This window comes from Argopecten irradians, chromosome 2 (assembly GCF_041381155.1).
Source record: "Argopecten irradians isolate NY chromosome 2, Ai_NY, whole genome shotgun sequence".
Lineage (NCBI taxonomy): Eukaryota > Metazoa > Mollusca > Bivalvia > Pectinida > Pectinidae > Argopecten > Argopecten irradians.
The window spans coordinates 54,555,707-54,572,161 of NC_091135.1; the positions used below are offsets into that span (position 1 = coordinate 54,555,707).

Genomic DNA, 16,455 nt, shown 5'->3' on the forward strand with positions numbered 1-16,455 from the left:
AGACAATAGGGAAAAAAAGAGTAAATCTAAATACAATGGGGTGGATCCACAGGTAAGACAATAGGGAAAAGATGAGTATAACTAAATACAATGGAGTGGATCCACAGGTAAGATAATAAGGAAATATGAGTATATCTAAATACAATGGGGTGGATCCACAGGTAAGACAATAGGGAAAAGATGAGTATATCTAAATACAATGGAGTGGATCCACAGGTAAGACAATAGGGAAATATGAGTAAATCTAAATACAATGTGATGGATTCACAGGTAAGATAATAGGGAAAAGATGAGTATATCTAAATACAATGGAGTGGATCCACAGGTAAGATAATAAGGAAATATGAGTAAATCTAATACAATGGGGTGGATCCACAGGAAAGACAATAGGGAAAAGATGAGTATATCTAAATACAATGGAGTGGATCCACAGGTAAGATAATAGGGAAATATGAGTAAATCTAAATACAATGGGGTGGATCCACAGGAAAGACAATAGGGAAAAAAAGAGCAAATCTTAATACAATGGGGTGGACCCACAGGTAAGACAATAGGGAAATAAGACTAAATCTTAATACAATGGGGATGACCCCCAGGTAAGACAATTTATAAAAAGTTTAGTGTGACCTGGTCACAGGAAGTTTAAAATATTTTTATTACTACCAAAATACAGTCTGTACCGGGTGTAGCTTATATTCTGATGAGGCTTGAATTGTGTACAAAACATGAAAAATCGGAAAAAGGCATTTTACATTGGTTTGCTTTGTAGTTTAATACAGGCTTAAATAAATTCTTAAAACATTTCTATGAAAAATATTCTTTTTAGGAGATAATTGAAAAATATGGAGTGGACACCACTCGTCTGTGCATATTGTCTAACGTAGCCCCGAAGTCTGACCGCAAGTGGACATATGAAGGTGAGTCAGTCTTTGGCCCGAAAAAGTTTCTTAATAACATCCAGGGTTCTCGTTAAAAGCCGGAATTGCCAGCAAAAACAGACGTCTATTTCCTTGTTTACAACCGGCTATTTTTGTCAGAAATAAATATTGGTCACCACTAGGGCATGTGGACCCCAACCACCTATTATCAATTTTCAACCATCTATTAAAAAACTTAGTGAGAACCCTGATAACATCAATTTTGAGTTGAAGGTTTTCTAGAACTTGTGCAATAACTTATACCTGAGAAACCTGACAGAAAAGATAAACTGCAGAGTTTACATCTTTCAATATGAATTTATTGCGTTTATTTTATTTTTTCTTTCAAATTTTTTGTCACAGCAAAATGCAGATTGATTGCTGTTAGTATAGTTGCCTTATTATCCCCCGCCCAACGAAGTTGGCGGGGGATATACAAATGGGTTCCGTCCGTCCGTCCTTCCGTCCGTCCGTCCGTCCGAATGGTTTCCGGAGCATAACTCTAAAACCAGTAGAGATATTTCCACGAAACTTCATACACACATTGGTCTTATGGTCTAGTAGTGCCTTTTGCTATTTTTAGGTTTTCATTGTCTGCATTTTTTCCGTAACCATGGAAACATTGCTGAAAATATCATATTTTGTACCAGGTTCGTTTCCGGAGCATAACTCTAAAACCAGAAGAGATATTTCCACGAAACTTCATAGACACATTGGTCTTATGGTCTAGTAGTGCCTTTTGCTATTTTAAGGTTTTCACTTTTTGTACTTTTTTCTGTAACCATGGAAAAATTGCTGAAAATGGCAGATTTTTGTGTAAGAATCGTTTCCGGAGCACAACTCTAAAACCAGCAGAGATATTTCCATGAAACTTCATAGATACATTGTTCTTATGGTCTAGTAGTGCTTTTTGCTATTTTTAGGTTTTCACTTTTCGTGCTTTTTTCTGTAACCATAGAAACATTACTGAAAAAATCATATTTTTGTAGCAGGTTCATTTCCGGAGCATAACTCTAAAATCAGCAGAGATATTTCCACGAAACTTCATAGACACATTCTTTTTATGGTCTAGTTGTACCTTTTGCTATTTTTAGGCTTTCATTTTTTGCACTTTTTCCGTTACCATGGAAACATTGCTTAAAATATCATGGTAAATGGTAAATGTTACTTTGCAAAACTCCACCCATCTTTGTGTATATAGTCTAATATAAATGTCAAGGCTGTATACCTGATTCAACAATTGCAGCCCCGCTCTACTTGAATTATACACCATCTTTCTTTAGCTCAACTTCCTTTTTCCTGGTTTTTTTCATACACATAAGTCTCCACAATCAAACTTACTTCAGCTTTGATATCTCCATTGGCGGGGATCTGAATGACTATGTCCTTGTTCTCATTTAATCTTTTATCAAAAAATTATTTCACAATATGAGTGACTAGGAGTTCCTTATGATTTTATTCAAAAGAAATCCACATTTTGTTTAAGAGATGCTTAAAACCTGGTTCAAACTAAACCACTATGGCAACACACAGCCACTCTCACTCTTACATTTATATAAAATCATGAACACTTTATTTGGAACAACGACATCACTACGTGAGCTGTATTCTGTTTACCTGATGTCAGGCCTTTACCCTCTCAAACGACACCAGATTTTGTATAGAGGTACAAGCCATAATAACGTAAACCTACTTTCTTTCACGGCTGCATGTGCTTCTGAATTTCCCGATTTCCATTTAAGTTCAGTAAAATTAATTTTCGTGGATTTCAAAAATTTTAATTGGAGTTTCAATTAATATAGGTCATGTAGATATCAATTCAAACAGATACTAGGATTGTAAAAAATCACAGAAGTAAATCCTATGTGAGAGAATGTTGATAGATTGAGGTAAAATGGCTTATGTTTGATCAAGTTGTTGTTGAAAAAGAGGTTTTAGTGTTCATTCATTGTATGATCAAAGTTGTAATGTTTTTAGTCATTGATCATCTAAGTTATTTTCAGTATTCTCTGGTGTGATATCCTGGCAGAGACGTGTGTGGGATACAGTGAACAGCTTTATACAGGGCAGAACGGATCACATTCCTCTCCAGTGTGACGAGGAAAAACTCAAGGAATACGAAGATCATATATATCAATTTCATAATGAATGCCTTGTCAAGGTTAGTAATACATACCATGATTTCTGAAAGTAAAACAGCATTGGGATAAAACAATAGGGTCCTTAGGGTGGTCTTTATAGACAGGTGTGAATGCCATTTAGTACAAGGTATATGAGGAACGGATATTTGTGAAATATTATTAACCTAAAAAATTTCATTATTTTTAAGCAAAGCTATATTAAAGAGCTATGATTTGATATCAGGCAAGCCTAACTTTACAATAAGACTAAAGTCAACAACTGAACTAAATGTTTTCCTTACACTTTGTGTATGGTATAAATGTATTCTGTAAAGCTTGTTTTCATTATTTTTAATAGGTAACAGAACAGCTTAGCAAGAAGTTTTTGATTAATAGTGCCATATCAAGGCTCCATTCTCATTTGAAGAATTTTAAGGTATGTTTTTTAACAGGTCATACGCTATTGTGCTCTCACAATCATACCATACATACAGTTGAACTTGGTTGATACGAACTCGGATAATTCGACAACCTGGCCTAATAGGAAGTACTTTGACGGTCCCGGCCGAATTCCCTCTTTATCTTTTTTTCAACAACTCGGATAATTTGAATTCAGAAAACTGGAAGAACTCGGATAATACAAAGTAAATTTTTGGTCCGAAGGACAAAAATCATACATGAAATGTTCTTATAACTTGAAATGAGATTTTTCAAAATATATATCTAGGTTTTCTTGTTATAATTTTGCAATTATCATAGGCGATTTTGACATCGTTTTATGACATGGAACTTGTCTATATATACCAAATAAAGGGATAGTCAGTAGACATGAAAACTCGCTTAATTTGAACACTCGGATAACTCGAAGTTTTATCTCAGACCCTTCCAGTTTGTATTAAGCGAGTTCCACTGTAGTTAGTAACTATTGTATCATCTATGTATTACACATCTGTTAGCTATACTCAAATAGCTATACACCTGTCTCAAGTGATAACAGCAGGATTCTTTCATCCATATGCAAATTAAGGTTGACTGGATTGCTATTGTATAGCGGTTCATAGATCGTTTATTTTCGCAGTTAGACTGAAATTCGCATAATTATAGTTTAAGGAATTATAGGAATAAATGAATCACAAAATTAAACCTCCACAAATATAGGAAACTGCATAATACTGTAAACCAACTGATTTTACTGTCCAGTATATTTTAGTGTATTTCGCGAGTGGTCAGAATTTGCGAAAATAAGTTGCCTCAAATCAAGAAAATAAAACGCCATGAAAATGTCACTTGGCATGAAAACAGGAAATCAGTCATGTATTAAGACATGTATTGAATAGACTAAAAAAGTGGTTCATAGTTGATGTAGACCCAAACATAATGTGCTATTGCAATGTGTCGCAGTGAGATAGCAATATAGAAAGAGCTCCCCTTGTAAAAGAGGACAAAATACAAATATATTGCAGCTCTTGCATATATCTGTTTAGGAGACTGTCTGACTGTCTTTGCCTTTACCTATGATCCTAGCTATTGATGGGCATATCTTTGCCATTATGTATTACCTTAGCTGTCGATAGGATGTTAGGCAAAATAAAACGGAACCAAAACTTATCCATCAATTCATCCATTTACACATCCTTTTATTTGTCTTTCCATCCATCTGTTGATCTGTCTATTCATCCATTTTTTCTTCTGTCTGTCTCTCAATCTGTTTGTTCTTACATCTGTCAATCTATTTTTCCATCCATCTTCCAATCTACATTCCTTCTATACATTCATCTGCCCCCTCCATCTGTCAATCTGTCTTTCCATCTATCTTCCCATTTGCAGTCCTTCCATACATCCATCTTTTCATCCATCTGTTGATCTGTTTGTCCTTCGATCTGCCCATCTTTAATTTTGTCCTTCCATCTTTCCATATTGTTGAGTGTGTATGATCACCCTGATGTTTGAATGTTTGGACAGAAGTTACCAATGGATGTACTTGCCCACAGTCATCAGGCTGAGTTAGCTCTAGCAGACCTAATTGTCATGCTGTCACCCATGGCCCCAGCCTTTGCCTCTGAACTTTGGAGCGCCATGAAGTCTGCAGCTTCTAGAACAACACATCATAATTGGGTAAATATTAAATTGATGTCAGGATATTGAGTAGCACAATAAATCTTCAGCATTTAGATTAACTCCTTTATTAGTTTATGGCTAAAGAGGCATAGCTGTAATATGGTGGAATACTGGTTAATTAATAACATAATTCACCCACTATGTATTGTACTACCATAACACAGATATGGGGGTGGGGGACCCACTTCGTACTACCATAACACAGCTATGGGGGTGGGGGAACCCACTTCACAATGACTTGATTCAGGATGTCAGACACCCTAACCACTATGCCAAACCAGTTTCTGCAGCCATATACTGGTTAAATTGTCGTTTATATGATAATAATGAAGTTGCAATGATGATAACCTTTCACCTTTATAGGATCTTGGTGTCCTGGACCAGTGCTGGCCTCTCCCTGATCAGGACTTCCCGCTGTCTCTGGAATGCTGTGTAGGTATTAAATTAGTGAGGTATAATTTGTTCAGTGTGACATCAGTAGTAGGTACTGAGGTAGTGATGTACAATTTGTTCAGTGTGACATCAGTAGTAGGTATTGAGTTAGTGATGTACAATTTGTTCAGTGTGACATCAGTAGTAGGTATTGAGTTAGTGATGTACAATTTGTTCAGTGTGACATCAGTAGTAGGTATTGAGTTAGTGATGTACAATTTGTTTTAGTGTGACATCAGTAGTAGGTACTGAGTTAGTGATGTACAATTTGTTCAGTGTGACATCAGTAGTAGGTATTGAGTTAGTGATGTACAATTTGTTCAGTGTGACATCAGTAGTAGGTACTGAGTTAGTGATGTACAATTTGTTCAGTGTGACATCAGTAGTAGGTATTGAGTTAGTGATGTACAATTTGTTCAGTGTGACATCAGTAGTAGGTACTGAGTTAGTGATGTACAATTTGTTCAGTGTGACATCAGTAGTAGGTACTGAGTTAGTGATGTACAATTTGTTCAGTGTGACATCAGTAGTAGGTACTGAGTTAGTGATGTACAATTTGTTCAGTGTGACGACATCAGTAGTAGGTACTGAGTTAGTGATGTACAATTTGTTCAGTGTGACATCAGTAGTAGGTACTGAGTTAGTGATGTACAATTTGTTCAGTGTGACATCAGTAGTAGGTACTGAGTTAGTGATGTACAATTTGTTCAGTGTGACATCAGTAGTAGGTACTGAGTTAGTGATGTACAATTTGTTCAGTGTGACATCAGTAGTAGGTACTGAGTTAGTGATGTACAATTTGTTCAGTGTGACATCAGTAGTAGGTACTGAGTTAGTGATGTACAATTTGTTCAGTGTGACATCAGTAGTAGGTACTGAGTTAGTGATGTACAATTTGTTCAGTGTGACATCAGTAGTAGGTACTGAGTTAGTGATGTACAATTTGTTCAGTGTGACATCAGTAGTAGGTACTGAGTTAGTGATGTACAATTTGTTCAGTGTGACATCAGTAGTAGGTACTGAGTTAGTGATGTACAATTTGTTCAGTGTGACATCAGTAGTAGGTACTGAGTTAGTGATGTACAATTTGTTCAGTGTGACATCAGTAGTAGGTATGAGTTAGTGATGTACAATTTGTTCAGTGTGACATCAGTAGTAGGTATTGAGTTAGTGATGTACAATTTGTTCAGTGTGACATCAGTAGTAGGTACTGAGTTAGTGATGTACAATTTGTTCAGTGTGACATCAGTAGTAGGTACTGAGTTAGTGATGTACAATTTGTTCAGTGTGACATCAGTAGTAGGTACTGAGTTAGTGATGTACAATTTGTTCAGTGTGACATCAGTAGTAGGTACTGAGTTAGTGATGTACAATTTGTTCAGTGTGACATCAGTAGTAGGTACTGAGTTAGTGATGTACAATTTGTTCAGTGTGACATCAGTAGTAGGTACTGAGTTAGTGATGTACAATTTGTTCAGTGTGACATCAGTAGTAGGTACTGAGTTAGTGATGTACAATTTGTTCAGTGTGACATCAGTAGTAGGTACTGAGTTAGTGATGTACAATTTGTTCAGTGTGACATCAGTAGTAGGTACTGAGTTAGTGATGTACAATTTGTTTTAGCGTGACATCAGTAGTAGGTACTGAGTTAGTGATGTACAATTTGTTCAGTGTGACATCAGTAGTAGGTACTGAGTTAGTGATGTACAATTTGTTCAGTGTGACATCAGTAGTAGGTACTGAGTTAGTGATGTACAATTTGTTTTAGCGTGACATCAGTAGTAGGTACTGAGTTAGTGATGTACAATTTGTTTTAGCGTGACATCAGTAGTAGGTACTGAGTTAGTGATGTACAATTTGTTCAGTGTGACATCAGTAGTAGGTACTGAGTTAGTGATGTACAATTTGTTCAGTGTGACATCAGTAGTAGGTACTGAGTTAGTGATGTACAATTTGTTCAGTGTGACATCAGTAGTAGGTACTGAGTTAGTGATGTACAATTTGTTCAGTGTGACATCAGTAGTAGGTACTGAGTTAGTGATGTACAATTTGTTCAGTGTGACATCAGTAGTAGGTACTGAGTTAGTGATGTACAATTTGTTCAGTGTGACATCAGTAGTAGGTACTGAGTTAGTGATGTACAATTTGTTCAGTGTGACATCAGTAGTAGGTATGAGTAGTGATGTACAATTTGAGTGTTAGTGTATGATAGTGATGTACAATTTGTTTCAGTGTGACATCAGTAGTAGGTACTGAGTTAGTGATGTACAATTTGTTCAGTGTGACATCAGTAGTAGGTACTGAGTTAGTGATGTACAATTTGTTCAGTGTGACATCAGTAGTAGGTACTGAGTTAGTGATGTACAATTTGTTCAGTGTGACATCAGTAGTAGGTACTGAGTTAGTGATGTACAATTTGTTCAGTGTGACATCAGTAGTAGGTACTGAGTTAGTGATGTACAATTTGTTCAGTGTGACATCAGTAGTAGGTACTGAGTTAGTGATGTACAATTTGTTCAGTGTGACATCAGTAGTAGGTACTGAGTTAGTGATGTACAATTTGTTCAGTGTGACATCAGTAGTAGGTACTGAGTTAGTGATGTACAATTTGTTCAGTGTGACATCAGTAGTAGGTACTGAGTTAGTGATGTACAATTTGTTCAGTGTGACATCAGTAGTAGGTATTGAGTTAGTGATGTACAATTTGTTCAGTGTGACATCAGTAGTAGGTACTGAGTTAGTGATGTACAATTTGTTCAGTGTGACATCAGTAGTAGGTACTGAGTTAGTGATGTACAATTTGTTCAGTGTGACATCAGTAGTAGGTACTGAGTTAGTGATGTACAATTTGTTCAGTGTGACATCAGTAGTAGGTACTGAGTTAGTGATGTACAATTTGTTCAGTGTGACATCAGTAGTAGGTACTGAGTTAGTGATGTACAATTTGTTCAGTGTGACATCAGTAGTAGGTACTGAGTTAGTGATGTACAATTTGTTCAGTGTGACATCAGTAGTAGGTATTGAGTTAGTGATGTACAATTTGTTCAGTGTGACATCAGTAGTAGGTATTGAGTTAGTGATGTACAATTTGTTCAGTGTGTGACATCAGTAGTAGGTACTGAGTTAGTGATGTACAATTTGTTCAGTGTGACATCAGTAGTAGGTACTGAGTTAGTGATGTACAATTTGTTCAGTGTGACATCAGTAGTAGGTACTGAGTTAGTGATGTACAATTTGTTCAGTGTGACATCAGTAGTAGGTATTGAGTTAGTGATGTACAATTTGTTCAATGTGACATCAGTAGTAGGTATTGAGTTAGTGATGTACAATTTGTTCAGTGTGACATCAGTAGTAGGTATTGAGTTAGTGATGTACAATTTGTTCAGTGTGACATCAGTAGTAGGTACTGAGTTAGTGATGTACAATTTGTTCAGTGTGACATCAGTAGTAGGTACTGAGTTAGTGATGTACAATTTGTTCAGTGTGACATCAGTAGTAGGTACTGAGTTAGTGATGTACAATTTGTTCAGTGTGACATCAGTAGTAGGTACTGAGTTAGTGATGTACAATTTGTTCAGTGTGACATCAGTAGTAGGTACTGAGTTAGTGATGTACAATTTGTTCAGTGTGACATCAGTAGTAGGTACTGAGTTAGTGATGTACAATTTGTTCAGTGTGACATCAGTAGTAGGTACTGAGTTAGTGATGTACAATTTGTTCAGTGTGACATCAGTAGTAGGTACTGAGTTAGTGATGTACAATTTGTTCAGTGTGACATCAGTAGTAGGTACTGAGTTAGTGATGTACAATTTGTTCAGTGTGACATCAGTAGTAGGTACTGAGTTAGTGATGTACAATTTGTTCAGTGTGACATCAGTAGTAGGTACTGAGTTAGTGATGTACAATTTGTTCAGTGTGACATCAGTAGTAGGTACTGAGTTAGTGATGTACAATTTGTTCAGTGTGACATCAGTAGTAGGTATTGAGTTAGTGATGTACAATTTGTTCAGTGTGACATCAGTAGTAGGTACTGAGTTAGTGATGTACAATTTGTTCAGTGTGACATCAGTAGTAGGTACTGAGTTAGTGATGTACAATTTGTTCAGTGTGACATCAGTAGTAGGTACTGAGTTAGTGATGTACAATTTGTTCAGTGTGACATCAGTAGTAGGTACTGAGTTAGTGATGTACAATTTGTTCAGTGTGACATCAGTAGTAGGTACTGAGTTAGTGATGTACAATTTGTTCAGTGTGACATCAGTAGTAGGTACTGAGTTAGTGATGTACAATTTGTTCAGTGTGACATCAGTAGTAGGTACTGAGTTAGTGATGTACAATTTGTTCAGTGTGACATCAGTAGTAGGTACTGAGTTAGTGATGTACAATTTGTTCAGTGTGACATCAGTAGTAGGTACTGAGTTAGTGATGTACAATTTGTTCAGTGTGACATCAGTAGTAGGTACTGAGTTAGTGATGTACAATTTGTTCAGTGTGACATCAGTAGTAGGTACTGAGTTAGTGATGTACAATTTGTTCATTGTGACATCAGTAGTAGGTACTGAGTTAGTGATGTACAATTTGTTCAGTGTGACATCAGTAGTAGGTACTGAGTTAGTGTGTACAATTTGTTCAGTGTGACATCAGTAGTAGGTACTGAGTTAGTGATGTACAATTTGTTCAGTGTGACATCAGTAGTAGGTACTGAGTTAGTGATGTACCAATTTGTTCAGTGTGACATCAGTAGTAGGTACTGAGTTAGTGATGTACAATTTGTTCAGTGTGACATCAGTAGTAGGTACTGAGTTAGTGATGTACAATTTGTTCAGTGTGACATCAGTAGTAGGTACATGTGAGTTAGTGATGTACAATTTGTTCAGTGTGACATCAGTAGTAGGTACTGAGTTAGTGATGTACAATTTGTTCAGTGTGACATCAGTAGTAGGTACTGAGTTAGTGATGTACAATTTGTTCAGTGTGACATCAGTAGTAGGTACTGAGTTAGTGATGTACAATTTGTTCAGTGTGACATCAGTAGTAGGTACTGAGTTAGTGATGTACAATTTGTTCAGTGTGACATCAGTAGTAGGTACTGAGTTAGTGATGTACAATTTGTTCAGTGTGACATCAGTAGTAGGTACTGAGTTAGTGATGTACATTTGTTCAGTGTGACATCAGTAGTAGGTACTGAGTTAGTGATGTACAATTTGTTCAGTGTGACATCAGTAGTAGGTACTGAGTTAGTGATGTACAATTTGTTCAGTGTGACATCAGTAGTAGGTACTGAGTTAGTGATGTACATTTGTTCAGTGTGACATCAGTAGTAGGTACTGAGTTAGTGATGTACAATTTGTTTTAGCGTGACATCAGTAGTAGGTACTGAGTTAGTGATGTACAATTTGTTCAGTGTGACATCAGTAGTAGGTACTGAGTTAGTGATGTACAATTTGTTCAGTGTGACATCAGTAGTAGGTACTGAGTTAGTGATGTACAATTTGTTCAGTGTGACATCAGTAGTAGGTACTGAGTTAGTGATGTACAATTTGTTCAGTGTGACATCAGTAGTAGGTACTGAGTTAGTGATGTACAATTTGTTCAGTGTGACATCAGTAGTAGGTACTGAGTTAGTGATGTACAATTTGTTCAGTGTGACATCAGTAGTAGGTACTGAGTTAGTGATGTACAATTTGTTCAGTGTGACATCAGTAGTAGGTACTGAGTTAGTGATGTACAATTTGTTCAGTGTGACATCAGTAGTAGGTACTGAGTTAGTGATGTACAATTTGTTCAGTGTGACATCAGTAGTAGGTACTGAGTTAGTGATGTACAATTTGTTCAGTGTGACATCAGTAGTAGGTACTGAGTTAGTGATGTACAATTTGTTCAGTGTGACATCAGTAGTAGGTACTGAGTTAGTGATGTACAATTTGTTCAGTGTGACATCAGTAGTAGGTACTGAGTTAGTGATGTACAATTTGTTCAGTGTGACATCAGTAGTAGGTACTGAGTTAGTGATGTACAATTTGTTCAGTGTGACATCAGTAGTAGGTACTGAGTTAGTGATGTACAATTTGTTCAGTGTGACATCAGTAGTAGGTACTGAGTTAGTGATGTACAATTTGTTCAGTGTGACATCAGTAGTAGGTACTGAGTTAGTGATGTACAATTTGTTCAGTGTGACATCAGTAGTAGGTACTGAGTTAGTGATGTACAATTTGTTCAGTGTGACATCAGTAGTAGGTATTGAGTTAGTGATGTACAATTTGTTCAGTGTGACATCAGTAGTAGGTACTGAGTTAGTGATGTACAATTTGTTCAGTGTGACATCAGTAGTAGGTACTGAGTTAGTGATGTACAATTTGTTCAGTGTGACATCAGTAGTAGGTACTGAGTTAGTGATGTACAATTTGTTCAGTGTGACATCATCAGTAGTAGGTATGAGTTAGTGATGTACAATTTGTTCAGTGTGACATCAGTAGTAGGTACTGAGTTAGTGATGTACAATTTGTTCAGTGTGACATCAGTAGTAGGTACTGAGTTAGTGATGTACAATTTGTTCAGTGTGACATCAGTAGTAGGTACTGAGTTAGTGATGTACAATTTGTTCAGTGTGACATCAGTAGTAGGTACTGAGTTAGTGATGTACAATTTGTTCAGTGTGACATCAGTAGTAGGTACTGAGTTAGTGATGTACAATTTGTTCAGTGTGACATCAGTAGTAGGTACTGAGTTAGTGATGTACAATTTGTTCAGTGTGACATCAGTAGTAGGTACTGAGTTAGTGATGTACAATTTGTTCAGTGTGACATCAGTAGTAGGTACTGAGTTAGTGATGTACAATTTGTTCAGTGTGACATCAGTAGTAGGTACTGAGTTAGTGATGTACAATTTGTTCAGTGTGACATCAGTAGTAGGTACTGAGTTAGTGATGTACAATTTGTTCAGTGTGACATCAGTAGTAGGTACTGAGTTAGTGATGTACAATTTGTTCAGTGTGACATCAGTAGTAGGTACTGAGTTAGTGATGTACAATTTGTTCAGTGTGACATCAGTAGTAGGTACTGAGTTAGTGATGTACAATTTGTTCAGTGTGACATCAGTAGTAGGTACTGAGTTAGTGATGTACAATTTGTTCAGTGTGACATCAGTAGTAGGTACTGAGTTAGTGATGTACAATTTGTTCAGTGTGACATCAGTAGTAGGTACTGAGTTAGTGATGTACAATTTGTTCAGTGTGACATCAGTAGTAGGTACTGAGTTAGTGATGTACAATTTGTTCAGTGTGACATCAGTAGTAGGTACTGAGTTAGTGATGTACAATTTGTTCAGTGTGACATCAGTAGTAGGTATTGAGTTAGTGATGTACAATTTGTTCAGTGTGACATCAGTAGTAGGTACTGAGTTAGTGATGTACAATTTGTTCAGTGTGACATCAGTAGTAGGTACTGAGTTAGTGATGTACAATTTGTTCAGTGTGACATCAGTAGTAGGTACTGAGTTAGTGATGTACAATTTGTTCAGTGTGACATCAGTAGTAGGTACTGAGTTAGTGATGTACAATTTGTTCAGTGTGACATCAGTAGTAGGTACTGAGTTAGTGATGTACAATTTGTTCAGTGTGACATCAGTAGTAGGTACTGAGTTAGTGATGTACAATTTGTTCAGTGTGACATCAGTAGTAGGTACTGAGTTAGTGATGTACAATTTGTTCAGTGTGACATCAGTAGTAGGTACTGAGTTAGTGATGTACAATTTGTTCAGTGTGACATCAGTAGTAGGTACTGAGTTAGTGATGTACAATTTGTTCAGTGTGACATCAGTAGTAGGTACTGAGTTAGTGATGTACAATTTGTTCAGTGTGACATCAGTAGTAGGTACTGAGTTAGTGATGTACATTTGTTCAGTGTGACATCAGTAGTAGGTATGAGTTAGTGATGTACAATTTGTTCAGTGTGACATCAGTAGTAGGTACTGAGTTAGTGATGTACAATTTGTTCAGTGTGACATCAGTAGTAGGTACTGAGTTAGTGATGTACAATTTGTTCAGTGTGACATCAGTAGTAGGTACTGAGTTAGTGATGTACAATTTGTTCAGTGTGACATCAGTAGTAGGTACTGAGTTAGTGATGTACAATTTGTTCAGTGTGACATCAGTAGTAGGTGAGTTAGTGATGTATTTGTTCAGTGTGCATCGTATAGTACTGAGTTAGTGATGTACAATTTGTTCAGTGTGACATCAGTAGTAGGTACTGAGTTAGTGATGTACAATTTGTTCAGTGTGACATCAGTAGTAGGTACTGAGTTAGTGATGTACAATTTGTTCAGTGTGACATCAGTAGTAGGTACTGAGTTAGTGATGTACAATTTGTTCAGTGTGACATCAGTAGTAGGTACTGAGTTAGTGATGTACAATTTGTTCAGTGTGACATCAGTAGTAGGTACTGAGTTAGTGATGTACAATTTGTTCAGTGTGACATCAGTAGTAGGTACTGAGTTAGTGATGTACAATTTGTTCAGTGTGACATCAGTAGTAGGTACTGAGTTAGTGATGTACAATTTGTTCAGTGTGACATCAGTAGTAGGTATTGAGTTAGTGATGTACAATTTGTTCAGTGTGACATCAGTAGTAGGTACTGAGTTAGTGATGTACAATTTGTTCAGTGTGACATCAGTAGTAGGTACTGAGTTAGTGATGTACAATTTGTTCAGTGTGACATCAGTATAGGTAGGTACTGAGTTAGTGATGTACAATTTGTTCAGTGTGACATCATATACATCACTAACTCAATACCTACTACTGATTTCACACTGAACAAATTGTACATCACTAACTCAGTACCTACTACTGATGTCACACTGAAACAAATTGTACATCACTAACTCAAGACCTACTACTGATGTCACACTGAACAAATTGTACATACTAACTCAGTACCTACTACTGATTGTCACACTGAACAAATTGTAATGTACATCACTAACTCAGTACCTACTCACTGATGACACACTGAACAAATTATACATCACTAACTCAGTACCTACTACTGATGTCACACTGAACAAATTGTACATCACTAACTCAATCACCTACTACTGATGTCACACTGAACAAATGTTACATCACTAACTCAAGTACCTACTACACGATGTGTCACACTGAACAAATTGTACATCACTAACTCAATACCTACATACTGATGTCACACTGAACAAATTGGTACATCACTAACTCAGAGTACCTACTACCTACTACTGATGTCACACTGAACAAATTATGTACATCACTAACTCAGTACCTACTACTGATGTCTACACTGAACAAATTGTACATCACTCTTAACTCAATACCTACTACTGATGTCACACTCTGAACAAATTGTACATCACTAACTCCAGTAGTACCTTACTACTGATGTCACACTGAACAAATTGTCTGTATATCACTAACTCAGTACCTACTACTGATGTCACACTGAACAAATTGTAACATCACTAACTCAGTACCTACTACTGATTTGTCACACTGAAGCAAATTGTACATCACTAACTCAATACCTACTACTGATGTCACACAAAACAAATTGTACATCACTAACTCAATACCTACTACTGATGTCACACTGAACAAATTGTTTACATCACTAACTCAGTACCTACTACTGATGTCACACTGAACAAATTGGTACATCACTAACTCAGTACCTACTACTGATGTCACACTGAACAAATTGTACATCACAATAACTCAGTACCTACTACTGATGTCACACTGAACAAATTGTACATCACTAACTCAATACCTATTACTGATGTCACACTGAACAAATCGGATACATCACTAACTCCAGTACCTACTACTGATGTCACACTGAACAAATTGTACATAACACTAACTCAGTACCTATTACTGATGTGCACACACTGAACAAATTGTACATCACATAACTCAGTACCTACTACTGATGTCACACTGAACAAATGGGGTACTTCACTAACTCAATACCTACTACTGATGTCACACTGAACAAATTTGTACATCACTAACTCAGGATTACCTATACTGATGTCGACACTGAACAAATTGTACATCACTAACTCAGTACCTACTACTGATGTCACACTGAACAAATTGTACATCACTAACTCAATACCTACTACTGATGTCCACACTGAACAAATTGTACATCACTAACTCAGTACCTACTACTGATGTCACACTGAACAAATTGTTACATTCACTAACTCAGTACCCTGACTTACTGATGTCACACTGAACAAATTGTACATCACTAACTCAGTACCTACTACTGATGTCACACTGAACAAATTGTACATCACTAACTCAGTACCTACTACTGATGTCACACTGAACAAATTGTACATCACTAACTCAATACCTACTACTGATGTCACACTGAACAAATTATACATCACTAACTCAGTACCTACTACTGATGTCACACTGAACAAATTGTACATCACTAACTCAATACCTACTACTGATGTCACACTGAACAAATGGTACATCACTAACTCAGTACCTACTACTGATGTCACACTGAACAAATGGTACATCACTAACTCAGTACCTACTACTGATGTCACACTGAACAAATTGTACATCACTAACTCAGTACCTACTACTGATGTCACACTGAACAAATTGTACATCACTAACTCAGTACCTACTACTGATGTCACACTGAACAAATTGTACATCACTAACTCAGTACCTACTACTGATGTCACACTGAACAAATTGTACATCACTAACTCAGTACCTACTACTGATGTCACACTGAACAAATTGTACATCACTAACTCAGTACCTACTACTGATGTCACACTGAACAAATTGTACATCACTAACT

The 16,455-nt window shown here is 36.6% G+C and overlaps 1 protein-coding gene across 1 annotated transcript in view; it reads left to right on the forward strand.

Moving 5' to 3' along the window:
• LOC138316726 (probable leucine--tRNA ligase, mitochondrial) overlaps window positions 1–16,455 on the forward strand; it is a 90,543-nt gene that overhangs the window by 38,481 nt on the left and 35,607 nt on the right. Inside the window, exons 19-23 of the mRNA XM_069258384.1 lie at window positions 827–917; window positions 2,921–3,078; window positions 3,396–3,473; window positions 5,000–5,152; window positions 5,519–5,587. Coding sequence (XP_069114485.1) covers window positions 827–917; window positions 2,921–3,078; window positions 3,396–3,473; window positions 5,000–5,152; window positions 5,519–5,587 — 549 coding nt within the window. The remainder of the gene's footprint in view (window positions 1–826; window positions 918–2,920; window positions 3,079–3,395; window positions 3,474–4,999; window positions 5,153–5,518; window positions 5,588–16,455) is intronic.